Here is a 16981-nt window from a genome sequence, read left to right as displayed (position 1 = left end):
TCTTACTACCTATTCTGATTGAGAAAGGGAAAAAGGCTGGTACTGTAGGTTCTCAAAATTCAATGAAGAGTTACCCAACAAAAAACTGCCTGGTACAGTGGACATTTAAATTTTCATCTGAACAGACTTCCACATCGAAACAAAATAGACATGCCTTTTTTCTCTTTCTATTCACCTTACTTTACCCAGAGCTGAAACCCAATTCAGAGTTGAAGAATCTAAGTGGAGAGGTGCCAGGTACAGGGATTATAATCAATAAAACTGACACACGTTCAGTAGGACAACATACTACATTCCTTCTCCACCATGAATGATAGAATTCACTTAGGATGGAAGAAAGCTTTGAAAATTAAATAGTAAAATTTATGCCATCATGCACTTTTTTTTAATGGTCACTCTATCTTTAGAGCTGTGGCAAAATGAAAAAAAATTAAAGACTGAAAAAAGAAAATAAAATTTAGGTATTATTAAATTTTTAACACTTAAGAACAAGCTACATGAAACAGAGGGAAGCCATAATTGCTTTGAAATATAAGCCACTTTAAAGAAACTGAAATGAACTTCTTGAAATTTTACTCCAGTGAAGATGTTCTTAATTTTTTGAGTTGAGTCCCTTTGATGATGTGAACTCATTGATTCTCTTTCCAGAAAAATGTACATACAGACAAAATTTTGTATACAACTTCAATAGATTAAGAGCCCTTGCTCTGGAAACCTTCAAAATGCATACTTAAAATAATAACTGGGCTTCTCCAAACTATATTTCAGTACTTAGGCATCAGCTTTATAAAGATGAAACTTCCAGGTTCTTCAAACTCTACTAAACCTACCTAATGTTTATCAATAAAATTCTTAAATGAGTTTTAAATTTTTTTTCTAAAAATCTTAGAAGTATATTTATGGTTTCCCTTCCTTTCTAAAATATCAATTAGGACAATATACATAAATATACTGAAATAACATTGGTTAGTTAGAATGTGGGATTATGGGTGAGTTATTTTTTCCCTCAACACTACTTTTCAAGTTGTTTTAAATTATTTTTCAAAAATTTTTAAATTGTTTTAAAATATTTCCACTGTGAGATTCTGTCAAAAACATACACACACACAAAAACAAGGTCTCTAGACATACACAAAATTCTCTCAGCAGATCAGTATATATTGTATATTAATATGTTGCATATAAAAATAAATATATAAATAATATATACTTAATATGTAAATTCATTATTTCATTTAACTCTCACAATAACTTCTTATTCTCATTTTTATCATTATAACTCATTCAAGATTAAACAAAAAGTCAGTGGTAAAGTCAGGATTCAAACTCAGGGATGTCTAATACACACATGTCTAACATCCCCGCTTCCCATAAACACAACTCCCAACCACTATATTTGGTTGTTATATCAGTAAGACTGCACTAGAAAAGGTTCTTTCAAAGATTTATGATAAATACAATCTCTTTGAAGATGATTAAGATCAACCCAATGGTAGCAGTTATAAGAGGGCTCTGGTACATAAATGATGGGATAAATACTTGAAGTATATGAAAGCACCTTTGTAAATTATGCTATTGACAGTTTTATAATAGAAATAGAAAGATTTCTAGAGAAAAAATTCCAAGGATATCCCAGATTCTGCTCTTGTACCCAAATTAAATTCAAAAAGCACCAAATGTTACCCTAAAGAATGCAAAGTTCAATATAACGTTTAATTTTTCTACCTAGATCCCAAGGTAATGATAACTACAGCTTTAAGGAAGCATAGTCTATATACTAGAAAAGAGAAAGCAGAATCATCAGAAAATTTACATCTATTAGAATATAACCAACAACATAAATTCACCCCAGAAAAAATATTAGAATAAATGACATCATGACATAATCCATTCACCAAGGTTCACAGAAATATCAGAGTGCAGTCTCCAATTAAATATTTTTCTTTCCATTTGGAGAAAAATGGATTTTAAAATTTTGATTAAATTCAACAAATATTTAGTGCACATCTACTCCCTACCAGGCTCTGTGGCTATAAAAATAAATAAGGCAAGATCCTTATCCTTCCCCCCTCAGTAAGACACTAGCGGTGGGGGGCGGGGAGGGGGAATCTAATAGCAATGGGATACATAACACCTATACAAGCATGGAAATCCTCATAGTAAAAACAGTATGAATAAAGTGCTACATAAATATGAGAGGGAAATGATTATTCTGCCTGCATCTGGCTCTTGAACCCCAAACTAATATATCCAACTGCTTACTTGACATATCTGCTTGGAGGCCTAATTGGCATCTCAAACTTAATCTATCTTAAAATCGAGCTGCTGAACAACCCACCATATTTGATCTTCTTGTTTTACCAATCTTAGGGAATGGGTACACTATTTTTCCAATTGCCCAGGTCAAAACCCTGAGTCATCCTTCACTCCTTTCTCTCATACCTCACATCCAATCTGTCAACAAATCTGATCAACTCTATACGACACCTTTAAAAAACATCCAAAATCTGACCAATTCTCCACACTATCTATTACCACTCTAGTATAAACCAATGCTAGATCATCACTTCTCTGGTAACTGCTTCCTAAAAGGTCTCTCTACTTCTGCCCTTCACCCAGTTTGTTCTGTTGAAATGCAAAGCCAGTTCACAGCACGTCTCAAAATCCAACAATGTTTACCCATCTCACTCTGAATAAAGGCTCAAGTTCTTACAAAGGCCTAAAAGACTCAACACAATCTGGCCCCTCACTACCTCTCTGACTTGATCACCTACTATTCTCTTCCTCACACACCTCAGATTTAGCAATAAATAATCTGGAAAAAAGCTAAGACTAGGAGAAAGGTGGGCAACAATTTACTTTTTAACACTATTTCAATAATGAATACTACCTATGCAGAGTAAAGAATTTTATGTGAAATTTTATTTGAATACCTAGTTCAGCAGTATTTACCACTGAATGTCAAAAATTAATAGAGGTACTTAACCCTTTAAAAAAATATGGTAATGGGGGCTGGCCTGTGGCCTAGTGGTTAAGTTCAGTGTGCTCCACTTTGGTGACCTGGTTCAGTTCCCAGGCACAGACCTACACCACTTGTTGGCGGCCATGCTGTGGTAGCGACCCACATATAAAATAGAGGAAGACAGCACAGATGTTAGCTCAGGGCGAATCTTCCTCAGCCAAAAAAAAAAAAAAGAAAGAAAGAAAGAAAAAGGTAAGGAATCTTCCCAGCAAACTCCACAAAGGCAGACAAACAAAAATATTGCACACCATTTCAAGAGTATCATGGGCCCTCTGAAAGCCCATTCATGAAGCCTCATCTAAGAAAATATGGAAATACCAAAAGGATAGAGAATGGTGACAAAGGGAATATAGACAGCAATGGTTAGCGGAAAGGAAAGATTTGGAATGGCACAGTGTAAAATTTACTAGACGTTTTGTTTTGTTTTGTTTGTGAGGAAGAGCAGCCCTGAGCTAACATTCATGCCAATCCTCCTCTTTTTTTGCTGAGGAAGACTGGCCCTGGGCTCACATCTGTGCCCATCTTCCTCCACTTTATATGGGAACGACGCCACAGCATGGCCTGACAAGTGGTGCGTTGGTGCGCGCCCAGGATCCGAACCTGGGCCACCAACAGTGGAGCATGTGCACTTAACTGCTACACCATGGGGCCAGCCCCCTAAAATTTACTAGGCTTTTGAATAGTGTCTTTTTAATTTCTTTTGTTTTTTCTTGATCATAGCAGATTCCTGGATTACCCACTCTCACAACCAGACACCTGTTTAAACTTAACCTAAATCACAATTTCAGAGTCTTGTGAAAGTTCAAAGCTTTTACTACGACCTGTCCTACAGCATCTTTCCTTACATTTCTCTCTGCTTCCAGAAACCTGAATCCCCAAAAGCAGCACTCCTGCCCTACCCCAAACCTAACTACATCACCAGTTCACACTGGTGATATATATATATCAACTCCCAACTCGATTTTACTAGAGAAAACTTCTAAGATTTTGGTGAGGGAAAGAGAGTCATGTCACCAAGTGTGGCATTCTGCCATTTGCTGGCTCCAACACAAGATCTCTTTATGTTTCTCATTCCCTTTCTCTGGTCCTAACAAGTAAGTTCTTCGCCTTGGTATTGCAAAGAATAGTTCCTTCTACAATCAGGTCTCCTCAGCATTCTACTTTGTACCGTAAAGCATCTTCCCAAATAAATACAGTTCTCTTCCTAAAAGGAATGCTGGTGAATAAAATTTTCTCCAAATTATATACATATTAATCATAAAAAATTTTAATACTACATTTTAGAGAAGAAAATTGAAAACCACTGGTAGTTGTAACACCTAGACATAACGAATGTCAATATGTTAGTATGTTTTCTTCTAGTTTTCCCCTCTATGGTCAACAATAAATTTTAAAAGAATCATCACTTCTAACCCAATTCCCATTTCAAGATATCAAAATGGAGATGAGAGGTCTCAAGTAGCATCTTCTTTGAAACATACTGTTTAAACTTTTTTAAAAACCAAAAGGAAAAATTCCACACTAACATGTTTTATACGCCATCCCTATTACTCACACAAAGGATCACCTGAATCTGTTAAACCCTTTCAACCTCAACACTCATGTATAGTCACTACTGTTTCCACACTATAAGCGATAATGGTAACATATTGATCATCAAGCCATTTGAGTTATGGGCAACTTTATATTAATTGGCCATCCATGATTATTTACTTATACTAGACTTTATGTTTTTGGTTCCTTTTAAAGGCTGAAAGTCTAGTTTGACCATCACCCATAGGCCTAAATAAAGCATGACCCAGCATTCAGCAAGTTTAAAAAAAAAGCACTGAAACAGATACAAAAATGGCTCCAAAATAAAAATCCTTCTACTGATAGGATAAGTCCCTAAATTTTCTATGGTAGAAATATTTGCTTAAAAATATATTTCCAAAGCACTTCTATTACTTTTTATAAACTAGTGCCAATACTAGAAGTATGGATACAGGTCAATTTTTCTTTGTAGACCTTTGTTAACCTATATAAATCCTCAAAAGGTATCAAAAAGAGACTTTTCCTTTAAAGATCCCATCTAGAGTAACATCTCATAACTATAATAGTCATTCTTAGTATGCTTTCTTATAATTATTGTTTCTAAAGCACATCAAGTAAATATTCATTCTTTTCCACTCTTTGAAATATTTTTTTAAAGAGAGTGGGGATAAGGACCTTGACCACCAAGAGTCTGCTGAAATCTTACCCTTAGTGCATAAGACAAAGATATCACAGAAAAATATTTGGACTTTTATCACTCTACTGTAATGACTTTTATCACTCTACTGTAATTATTTCACTTCAAGGATCTCTTGACCTGAAAAGTTAGCTTTTAATCCTCAACGACTCTGCTCACACTATTCTGTCAGGACATTTGCCTATCATTTGAATCTCTTTATTTTCCATTTTCAAATCTCATGGATTATTTTTTTAAAAAGAGGAAAATTATTTTCTCTTCTTTTACACACGTACTTTACCTATTGCGTATGGCCTAGCTCCCATAATAATCAACACAGTAAGCACTATGAAAATTCCTTCTGCTCTCTGATAAGGTGAGCATTAACGGTTAAAGTAAACCATATTACTTTCAGATTTAGGGAAAGCAGCATTTTGTTTCAAAAATGCAAGAAGCTTTTCAAGTAAACACTCTTCTTTAGTATATTACTAGCAAATTTTTAAAAAAGCATTTAAGAATATTTTCAGTATGACTGAAAAAGAAAAGCATTACAAATTCCACTGTATGTTCAAAAAAGAGGGAAAAAGCTACTGTAGACAATCTAAACACAAATTTTCATCTCTATTTTCATAAAGTATTTAACCTTTCTGGATTAAAAAAACCAATTTATATATAAATCTGGTTCTTTAATATATAAGCATATGTATATTTACTGGACTCCCAGGTAGAAAAAAAAAGATGCCTAAGACTCTACAGCTGAGTCAAACCTATTTCTGTGGGAGGAAAGGGCTTTGGGGAAGAGGGGTCAAGAATAGGAAGGCAAATCCTACGCCCTGAAATAAACCTTTTCCAAAGTGACCCTAATAATACTCTTAAACCAACTCACAGGTTACTATACAAATTTAGCAGTTAATTTTAAATGAAATATTATAATTTCTCTTCTTGTTACTTACAAAATATTTGTGAAAATACATTAATCCCAAGAAGATTACTATCTGTATAGTAAATTTTTTATTCTTAATTATTTTGTAATGTGAGTCAATAAAAACTATTTATTCCTGATGCACTATGCGTCAGCATAACACAATAACAGAACTGAATATTTATTACACTTGGAAAAAGTAAAATATCACTTGGATGGATATTTTTTGGCACTCTATGCAGTAAAGTTTTCTAAAATCAAATCATAAAATTATACTAAATTTTTGGTATTATTTGCTTTTCAAGACGGTAATTTGAAACCTATTATAATTTTAAAATTAACCTCTAAATATAATGGTATTTAAGCTGACCTAAACTGTAGAAACCTAAGGAAAATTTCTGGTATCAAGTTACAGAATAGGGCCTGCCCCGTGGCTTAGTGGTTAAGTGCGCGCACTCCGCTGCTGGCGGCCCGGGTTCGGATCCTGGGCGCGCACCAACGCACCGCTTCTCCGGCCATGCTGAGGCCACGTCCCACATACAGCAACTAGAAGGATGTGCAGCTATGACATACAACTATCTACTGGGGCTTTGGGGGGAAAATAAATAAATAAATAAAATCTTTAAAAAAAAAAAAGTTACAGAATAAAATCCAAAAGGTAGCAAAAAAGAATAACTAAAGGAAATTATTTATAGGCTTGTTAACAGTGTTTAGCAATTAATGGATATACCAACACTTAAGCTACCTAATTTGATATTCTCTCCTTCTAAAAATATATCTTAATTCTCTTTTATTGCAATAATTCTCATATGATGGCATTAAAATATAAATGCACTGAAAATCTGGAAATACTCCACAGTTTACTATGAAAATCAAACACATATAAAACTACACACACACGCAGCTATAAAAGGCTGCATATTACATTTCTTTTAGGTGATCTAATTTCATTTGTGCAGCAGCAGCCTCCTCTCCCTCATGTGCCATTGTCTAGTTTACGTTATATCTGTGGCTAATGCCTATTTTCTTTGCTACTCGGTTATGGCCAATAACATTTAACCTTTGTAATGAATGGAAAGAAATATATTCATGTTTACTTGATATTTAAAAATGCATAATTTTTTTTAAAATTTGCTTTCCACTGCAAATATTCCTCACCTGTTTGAACATCAATAACCATCTGATGGCCCCCTCTCATTCCTGGTCGGTTATCTTCTCCATCACCTGAAATAGAAACAATATTTTCTTTTCAAGGAGTAACAGAACAACTGCAAATCCAGAATCACAAGTCTGTAATGAGTAGTAAAAATAACACACATTTATTCTTTCAATATTAAGAATAAGTAAAAGGGGGCCGGTCCAGTGGCGTAGTGGTTAAGTTCACACGCTCTGCTTCGGCGGCCCAGGCTTCACAGGTTCAGATCCCAGGCATGGACCTACACATCTCTCATCAAGCCATGCTGTGGCAGGCGTCCCACATATAAAGTAGAGGAAGATGCGCACAGATGTTAGCCCAGGGCCAATCCTCTTCAGCAAAAAGAGGAGGATTGGCAACGGATGTTAGCTCAAGGCTAATCTTCCTCACCAAAAAAAAATAATAATAATATGTAAAAGGACTCATAAAAGAAATAATATGACTTAAAACTATGTTTATAATAATTATCTTGTTCTTTTTTCCAATTGCTTTCAGGCTATTAGTGCAATTGGAAGCTATCTTCAATGTATTTATGACTAATGCCATAAATCAGCAGACATAAGATATCCCACAAAAACATGTCAAAAATCTCCAAACTAAATGGAGTGACAAAGTGAAAGCGGAAAACAATTACAGAATTAGATCTCAGTTCCATATTCCAGGCACAGTTTATTTGTATAATGAGCAGTTTTTTTTTTTTGGTGAGGGAGACTGGCCCTGAGCTAACATCTGTTGCCAATCTTTCTCTTTTTGCTTGAGGAAGATTGGCCCTGAGCTAACACTGTGCCAATCTTTCCTCTACTTTGTATGTGGGTCATCGTCACAGCATGGCTTGATGAGTGGTGTAGGTCCACAACCAGGATCCAATCCGGCAAACCTGGGCCACCGAAGAGGAGCGCACCAAACTGAACTACTACACCACCAGGCCAGCCCCATAATGAGCGGTTCTCAATTTCATAAAACCAGATACTAAAAAGTAACATGTTATCAAGTTTTATATTAATGATAATTTCCTTACTGTATTAATTTTGTGCCAATATTTCAGAAACCACATAATTTACCAACTATTTTAACTTGAGTACTGACTAAGATAATCTAAGATTTGCTTCCATTTGATTCTTACTTCCATCACAGAGCTTAATAGGCAGGTTTTAATATAATCAGTAAAACTTTTAAATTTATGTAGAGGAAAACTATTGTTCAACTTATACCTAATCTTACTTTATACCAAATCTCATATAAATGAAGAAATAACTTTATTTCAATGGTTCAATAGGTTACAGGATTCTAATGTCTTACTTGATATAAACCGGAAAATCTAAGGTTTTCTTTATAACTCTCCCATTAGTTGAAATACAGTCATACACCGCATAATGATGTTTCAGTCAACAACGGACCACATACATGACGGTGGTCTCATAAGATCAGTACCATATAGCTGGGGTGTGTAGTAGGCTATACCATGTAAGTTTGTGTAGGAACACTCTATGATGTTCGCACAATGACGAAATCGCCTAACGACACATTTCTCAGAACATATCCCTGTCATTAAGTGACACAAGACTGTATATTACTTTGGCTAATAACTTTCCCTGTATCAGCTTTCTCCTATATACAATAGAGAACATCAAACTTTTCACTAATTCCACAGGGGTACTACAAAAAGACTGAAGTGTCAGTTCTTATATACAGAAAATAAGATGTAAAACTGAAGCTTTTCATTACTACTGTATTCAAGGGCTAATCATTCAGAAGTCCTCTGGAAATTCTTTCTTCTTTCTCATAGTTAGGTTTAGATTTTGCAGCTCATCATCATTGAAATTTTGCCCTTGTCTTCCTTCTTCCCCTTAATCAGTCAGTATTGCCACTTTAAATAATAGATTAAGAAAATACTAAAATAAATTATTCTCAGTATGTTTGCATTTTGTATATTTAATCCATTAGTTTTCAAATACACAATTACAGTCTGTTAGCTACAACATGTGTTCTTGTGAAGAAAATCAGCTCATATATGTCTGACAGAATAGGAGAATGATGATCATATAATGCAGAAATTATGGAGGTTCATAAGCAATTTCTCCACATATTACTGTTTAAAACCATCAGGGGATAGCTTTCTCAAATTAAAGAGAAGACCTTAGCAATATATGAAGACCATGGGGAAAAAGCTTAACATCCAGAGAACTGCCTTCCTTTCATGCAAGTAGTTGCATTAAAAAGTTGCTATACTTTCCACTATGTTAACCATCCGGCACAGCAGTGAGTACAGATGAACAAGTGACAAAAACTTCCCCCTATATGAAAAAAATGGGTTAATGAAGACTACACCCTGGATCAGATGTTAAGTTTTGATCAAAACAGTCTTTATTAGAGGCAAATGCCCTCTGAGGTCTATAGCTCAAAGAAGGAAGCATGAGCCCCAGGTTTAAGGCTCCAATCTCACTGTGATGCTCAATATAAATACCTGTAAAGATTTAACTATACTAGTACTTATTTTTATTAGGATTACTAGACTAGTTTTTATTAGTATCTGGTTATAAAGTTCCATAGATTTAGAATGGTATACCCCATTTCTACTTTTCTCATAAACCCTATTAGCTTTTGTGAGCAATTTTGCAGAACTTAAGGTTTTTCAGGAACACATATGGCATTACAACACAATAGCCTATAATTTTACAGTGTCTCTATAAAAGCAGTTTATGATGGTATTCTGTGTAAAAACTGCCCACAGTTTTTATAGTAGTAAAACAAAAGGTTTAAAAGAAAAATGTAAGATAAACTAACTCTGCCATCTAGTTAAGTAATCTATGTCTTGTTTTAAACATCTGCTTTTCATTAACAGACTAACGAGTTTCACATTAACTGTGAAACTTGAGCTACCTTGGGAAAAATGAAACTGAGACATTAAAGCAAAAGCACCCACCACCTAGAACATACGGCTTACCTTTGCTGCTTTTGGGAATGATTTGACTCCATCGTGGCTTATACTCCTGTTGACTGATATACTGATTGAACAAGCCATCTGCAAATAAAGAATGAGAGAGAATTACACCTTAATTAGCTTACATTTTTTATTATAACAAAAAAAGACAAAAATGTAGAAGCCTAGATTAAGGGAAATTACTCATAATATCATTAACACAATAGCACATTTTCATAAACTATGTGTCACTTCAGTTTTCATGCTACCTCAGATATGAATAGTAAAATATTAATTGACACAAACACGTAAACAAACTGTTTTAGTGGCAGCTCATATTAAACTTACTACATTTTCCTCGTTTTTCACTACTATACAAGAAAACTAGAGAAAAAAATGGGAGCTCCAACAACTTTGGTCTAGGCTCTTATAACCTTCAGGAAAAAACTAAATTAATCCTTTAAAGTAAAAACTCCATTTTTACATAGTTTCTTTGAGTAGAAAACTACATAGAGATAAAAGTACGAGTAATAGTAATATAGTTATGGAATACTTACTAAATGTTAGAATCTGTGCTGTCTTACTTACCTAATTCTAAAAACAACCTTATGAATCAGGCATTGTCATTTCCATTTTACAGATGGGGAAATGTGTTTTTAGAAAATTAAAGAATTTAACCAAAATCACACAGCTCTTCGGTGGTGGGGCTGGGACTCATGTTTCACTATGCTTTACTTACTTCTCAATCTGCTTCATTAATAAATTCTTAATCTACTTAAGAGGAGTTGTGTATACACTAGTTACTATAATGGTCATGGAGACTGAACTCCCCACATACATCCATTCTACCCCAAATAATTATCAAGCCCTAATCCCATGGTCCTCAACAAAAGATTAGTTTCAGAATGGTATGGAACCAATTCTGGCTAATGAAACATGAGGATCTTCTAGGGGGCCTTAAAGAAATGTTTCTTTACTTCTCAATGGACATACAGAGAAGAAAAATCTACTTTTATTCCTCTGGAAATCTTCATATCTATATGCAATGTACACAACTGCTACAGCCAATTTGTAGAGGTATGAGAATGAAGTCAATTCTACAATGATGACAGAGTACAGAGAGATAAAGAAAGTGCATACTGAATGGACCAACCATGAAATCTACCTTACCTCTGGATTTCTTGTTATGTGATATAATAACACTTTCTTAGTTTTTAAACTAGGGTTTTCTTTCACATGAGCCCAAATAGATTATAATTTATAAAGTTACCTTTAGTATAAATTATGTCATTTGACTCTGATTTCAATCTGAATAAAATTTTTCCCTTTTGCTTCATTTAGTCACTAAAAGCAAATACTTCTCCAAAAAATTTATAAGTAAAACTGTTCTCCATGGCTTGTATACTCACCAGAGAATGTAATTTACAGAAACCTCTCTAATCTCCTTCTTTTCTGGATAATTATGAAGCTCAATTGTAACCACACCTTCCAGCTTTCAAGTCTTTTCAGATGGCTTTAACTGCAAACTTCCATCTCACACACTCATCTAGTTTCTCTTTTTCTTTGGCTTTGGAATTTTTCAAATTCTTGCAAAAAAAAATAATTTCTAATATTCTTTTTAAAGTAGCACTCATAAATTAGCATTTATATTTTAACTGTTAAAGTAAGGGGAATCAGTAGATTCACAACTTATTTTAGTGAAAGTGTTTCTATCATGTAATCTACTCCCCCATGGGCTTTTCTGACAATTCTTGCCCCATCCAGCCTACTCTGACCAATACTCTTCCCCCATTACAAGAGTTGGAAATCCTTTTTATCAGATAAAACATTGTGGGGCTCCTATTAATAGTAATGATGATAGTAAAAATATTAATTATAAATTTAGAATTACATAGAAATAAGACATAGTAATTAAATTTTATTCAGTTTTGAGAAAGGGACACAAAAGTTAAATAACCCTCTTTAAAAAACCTTAAATAGAGAAGATAAAATTATTCAATAAAGACAATGATTTTAAAATATACATTAATTCTCCATAACGGCTAACTGAAGAGGAGAAAGAAAGAAAAAGTAAAAGATGGGAATATGTAGAGATGAGTAGAAAACTGAGGGAGATAAGGAAATTGTAGACATGAAAAATACAAAGCAAAAACAGAGAAAATTAGAAAAGTAATATATTTCACATTTTTTAATAATAACCAATTGTCACACTACCTAAGTCTCCCATACTAATTAGTTACATGACTTTTGATAAGTAAGTTCCTTATCTGTAAAACTGGTGTTTAAGAGTTGGACAGAGCCTGAGGTTCCTTCCAAATTCTGGCATACTAGGATTCCACCATTGTTAGAACTAATATATTTACTGGAACTATGTGTGTCTGGCTAATTCTACCTTATGTTCATCTTAGAAAAGTCTCCACCTTCTCTTTCCCCTTAAGTCTTCTGTAACTATTCTCAAAGAGAAATCACAATCCACTGGGAAGAAATTTTTCAAAGACCTTCCAGGGCAATGATCAAAGCAACAGTTCTAATCAGATGAACGACCGTATCCCTGATCTTTAAAGTCACTCTAAACATCGCAGGTAAAATTAAAGTCTCTAATTGCTTCTTCAACCAGTCCTTCTGTCCCCACTCTTACTAACCTGAAAAGCTTACAAATACTCTACTCATCAAGATCTTTACGCTGTTTCGCTTCTATCAAATGCAATTGTCCTAAGAAAACACTGTCAGTAATTTTCCAAGTTAAAAAAACAAACTCTCAAACATGATGCAACTTTTGTAAAATAATTTTGTAAATACAGACACACATAATGGAAAAAATATAACACTGACATACACCGAAAAGTTAAAAGTGATGTTCTTTGGTTGGCTGGATTAGGATGGTTTCGGTTTTTGATTTGCAGTTTTCTTCTTTGTACTCTTCTGTTTTCCCAATTTTTTGCATTGAGCATTAGCAGAAGAAAAGTCACAAAACAAGTAAATATGTGGAACTATTTTCTAAACTTTGGAAGAACTTTGTAACATATTGTTATCACCAATATAAGCCCATTTTCACACACTTCATTACCCTGAAATGTCCCTTCTTCACAGCTCTCTAGACACAGCACACTAGACATGTTTCTACAAGCAGTGCTTTGTACATGGACATTAGCTTGTTTTAACAAGGACAGGGAGCCAAATATGCCCAGTGGATTTATAATCAGGCTTGCAGAGGATACTACTTCCAAAATTTAAAATATTAAGTACTCCAAATTTAAAATACTAGAAATTATGATCTTACCCTAGATAGATAAGATTAATCTTCTCCTGAATAATGACAGTTAATAGCATAACATCAGAGATGCCCAGTATATAATAAATGCTCAGAATAGAAAAAAAGCAGGGGGTGGGGGACTTTCCTAGCCACATTGGTTGACACTTCCTTTGAGTCATCTTAATGTGACTAAGTTCCTTACATTAAAACAGACCGCTCATAAAACTCCTACTCCCAATAAAGCATACTTCTAGTACCAACTGGCACCCTGACAAGTCACACTGTCTTGCGGAATACTGAAGTAAACATTAAAAAAAAAATTGCCCTGGGAACTTTTTAATTTGCCTCCTTTTCTCTCTCATCAATTCCTTTTCTCTTTGCTAGTCTAAAGGTCACACAATTCTCTTTGGTATCCCTTACTCTGCTGTGAAGACTATTAGAAAACCCGAAGAAAATTATTTAGATATAGCATTATCAAATCTGGAAGTAATTTTTTAAAAAGATCTTACCAATGAAGAAAGACCTGCTGTGTACCTACTGTGTGCAAGACACCACACAGGTTAACTCACTTCTTAAAATAAACCTATGCAATAGTCATTGTTAATTATTGCAAAGATTAGAAAATCAAGGTTCAGAGACGTTAAATAACATGCCCAAGAACTCTAAACAAAAGGTATAAAAGCCTAATTCCAAAGTCCAACATCTTTTCAACTCTTCATAGACTGCATGTAAATACAGATACACACATATAAAAGACTAACACACTTACATAATAGACTAGTTTTTTAATTACAATCTAAGATAAAATACTATAATAACAGACATGGCAAAATTTACCTATTCAATAACACTTGAAAAAAAGCAAGACTTTGGGAAACAAAACTCATTATACCAGATAATTCTACTATAATATTAAACAAATCCAATAAAATAAAAGAGGAATAAAACTAACAGTTGAAATATACCATTTATAATTTAAATGAAAAGATGTAATCCTTCTCTTAAATAAAGACCTACTGGCTACTGTGGCTAAAGTTTACTTTATATGTTTTGTTTCTTCTCTAGAACATTGGTTTGCGACTACTCCAGATCACTTACTTAACAGAAGCATTCCTATCAGTTGGAAGTTGTTCCATATAAGCAATGGCTAGTTTGAGAAGCTAGGTGCTCTACCAAAAAACAAAAACAAAACAAAACACCTCTTCTTTTGGAGAAATCATGACTTAACAGAAGACACAAAAGCTAGAAACTTATAAGTTCCAGCCCTCTCACATCCCTCTACACTACAACTATCCAATTCTATTATTAACTTCTTGACATTCTTTCATTTTATAATATTAAACATCTAACCACTCCAAACAAAAAATACTACAACGACTCAAAAAAAAACTATGTTGTACTTTGCAGAGAAACATGATAAATTAAAGACTACCCTCATTTAATCTATTCTAATACATACTATTGCCTCTTGCCAGAGAAACTGGGTTATCAATAAATAGTCGAGATCAGATTACAGGTTATATTTAACAGCTATTTTCAATGAAATAACATGCTTGAGAGTCTTCTTTTATACTTTCAAAAAGAAAAGCTGTAATGCAAATGTTTTTGTATTACAAAAACAGGTGCAAGGACTTTATCTGGTTCTGGTGGTGCTGGGGAACACATCCTCTGTGGTCAAGGATCTCAATTTGGATGAAACCACCCAGCTATGGCTTTGCAAAGGTCACCAAAATCGTCAGTAGGTCAAGTTAGCATCCCACTTTACAGGAGAAGAAACTGAGGTTCAACGAGGTGAGCAGTTAGGCCTAAGGTCTTACAACGGGAAAAGATTTGAACCCTTCTCACTGTGCCGTCTAAACCTCAACTTCCTGATATAAATGGGGCTCATAACCAGACTCCTCTCCCCAATCTCAAGACCTTTCCTCCTGATGTCCTCAGAAGAGATGTAGGCTCACATAACTTAAGCTCTGTCCCACTAGATCCCAAACCCACTGCCAAGTCACACCCCTCTTCAGGCCTTTGCCCTCTCTGACCTTCGACTGGAAAATTTAGGTTTGGTAAACAGTAAGTTCTGTTTCAAACCTGTTAAGAGACATGCTAAAGGAACTTTACTTTTTAATAGAACAAGTTTAAATTCTAGAAATCAAACAGCCATAAGTTTGAAATCCTTGAGGCAATAAAAATGATGCCAACATTAAAGCAGGGTAAAGATATTTTCAGGGCTGGCCCCGTGGCTTAGCGGTTAACTGCGCGCGCTCTGCTACTGACGGCCCAGGTTCGGATCCCCAGGCGCGCACCGACACACCACTTCTCCGGCCATGCTGAGGCCGCGTCCCACATACAGCAACTAGAAGGATGTGCAACTACGACATACAACTATCTACTGAGGCTGTGGGGGGAAAAAAAAGGAGGAGGATTGGCAATAGATGTTAGCTCAGAGCCGGTCTTCCTCAGCAAAAAGAGGAGGATTAGCATGGATGTTAGCTCAGGGCTGATCTTCCTCACACACACACACAAAAAAAGAATAGTTGGGGGAAAAAAAAAAGATATTTTCAAAATACATTGCTTTCAGCACCTTGTTTTAACATTAAAGAACTCCCTTTCAGGTATCTAAAAACAAATAAAAAGTTGACACCCCTGCATCCCACATAATCTCACCATGTTCCTTATATTTCTAAGTCTTGAAAGTGCTTGCTAATAAGCCTTTTGTTTTGGTATACTTACTTGTACATGTTCTATATGATTCAGCAAAAAAATTTAGGCTCTCTATTGAAACAATGACATTCTCATCTACAAAAATATGAACACCCATTACACTGTTTTCAAAGTCTCAAAAACAAATTAAAAAGTGACGCATTTAAACATGCCTGTGAACTATCTAAGTTTAAAAAACTACTTCTATGTTTTAAGAGGAAGTCAGGAAGTTGCTAATATTTCTACATCTATTTTTGACAAAAATCTAAAGCAGGAAGTCAGAAGGGTCTGATAAAAGTAAAACTATCCAAAAGAAATGAAAATATCACTTAAGAGAAAGCACACTAAGACCCAGTAGCTAACAATTTTCAAACTATTTCAAGTCTCCAGGTCCAACATCACCTCATTTTTTCCCTAAAATTATGACTATAGTAAGTAAATACATTTCATAGAGTCCTAACTAGGCACAAGCTGTTCTTGCCTCCAATAGTGAATACTCTCTTAAAAAGTACATGATTTAAAAAATGACACTTAGGAAGGAAGCTTTTACTAAAAGAAAAGAATAACGTTCAAACCTCATCCAAGATCACAAAAAAAAAGCATAGATAACAGCACTGTTACCTATACCCAAACTTCTATCAAACTGATTTCTCACAAAAACAGAGACTACATTCAAAAGAAAAGATTAAAAATTCACTTATAGGTAAATAACTTGTAGAGTTATTAAACTAACACTCTTTTACGCACAAAATGAGAAATACGGCAC

At 34.5% G+C, this 16981-nt stretch overlaps 1 protein-coding gene across 5 annotated transcripts in view; it reads right to left on the bottom strand.

Annotated features, from left to right (window-relative positions):
• The window catches only part of MKLN1 (muskelin 1), a 315619-nt gene that overhangs the window by 67487 nt on the left and 231151 nt on the right, over positions 1-16981 (bottom strand). For all 5 annotated transcript variants that reach the window (XM_058530101.1, XM_058530106.1, XM_058530095.1 and 2 more), the window contains 2 exons: positions 10293-10370; positions 7312-7377 (listed from right to left, as the gene is read on the bottom strand). In XM_058530101.1, the coding sequence (XP_058386084.1) occupies positions 7312-7377; positions 10293-10370 (144 nt within the window). The remainder of the gene's footprint in view (positions 1-7311; positions 7378-10292; positions 10371-16981) is intronic.

This window comes from Diceros bicornis, chromosome 3, assembly GCF_020826845.1.
Source record: "Diceros bicornis minor isolate mBicDic1 chromosome 3, mDicBic1.mat.cur, whole genome shotgun sequence".
Taxonomy (NCBI): Eukaryota; Metazoa; Chordata; class Mammalia; order Perissodactyla; family Rhinocerotidae; genus Diceros; species Diceros bicornis.
Note: the sequence above shows the minus strand (reverse complement) of the source record. Positions and strands in the feature narration are given on the sequence as shown.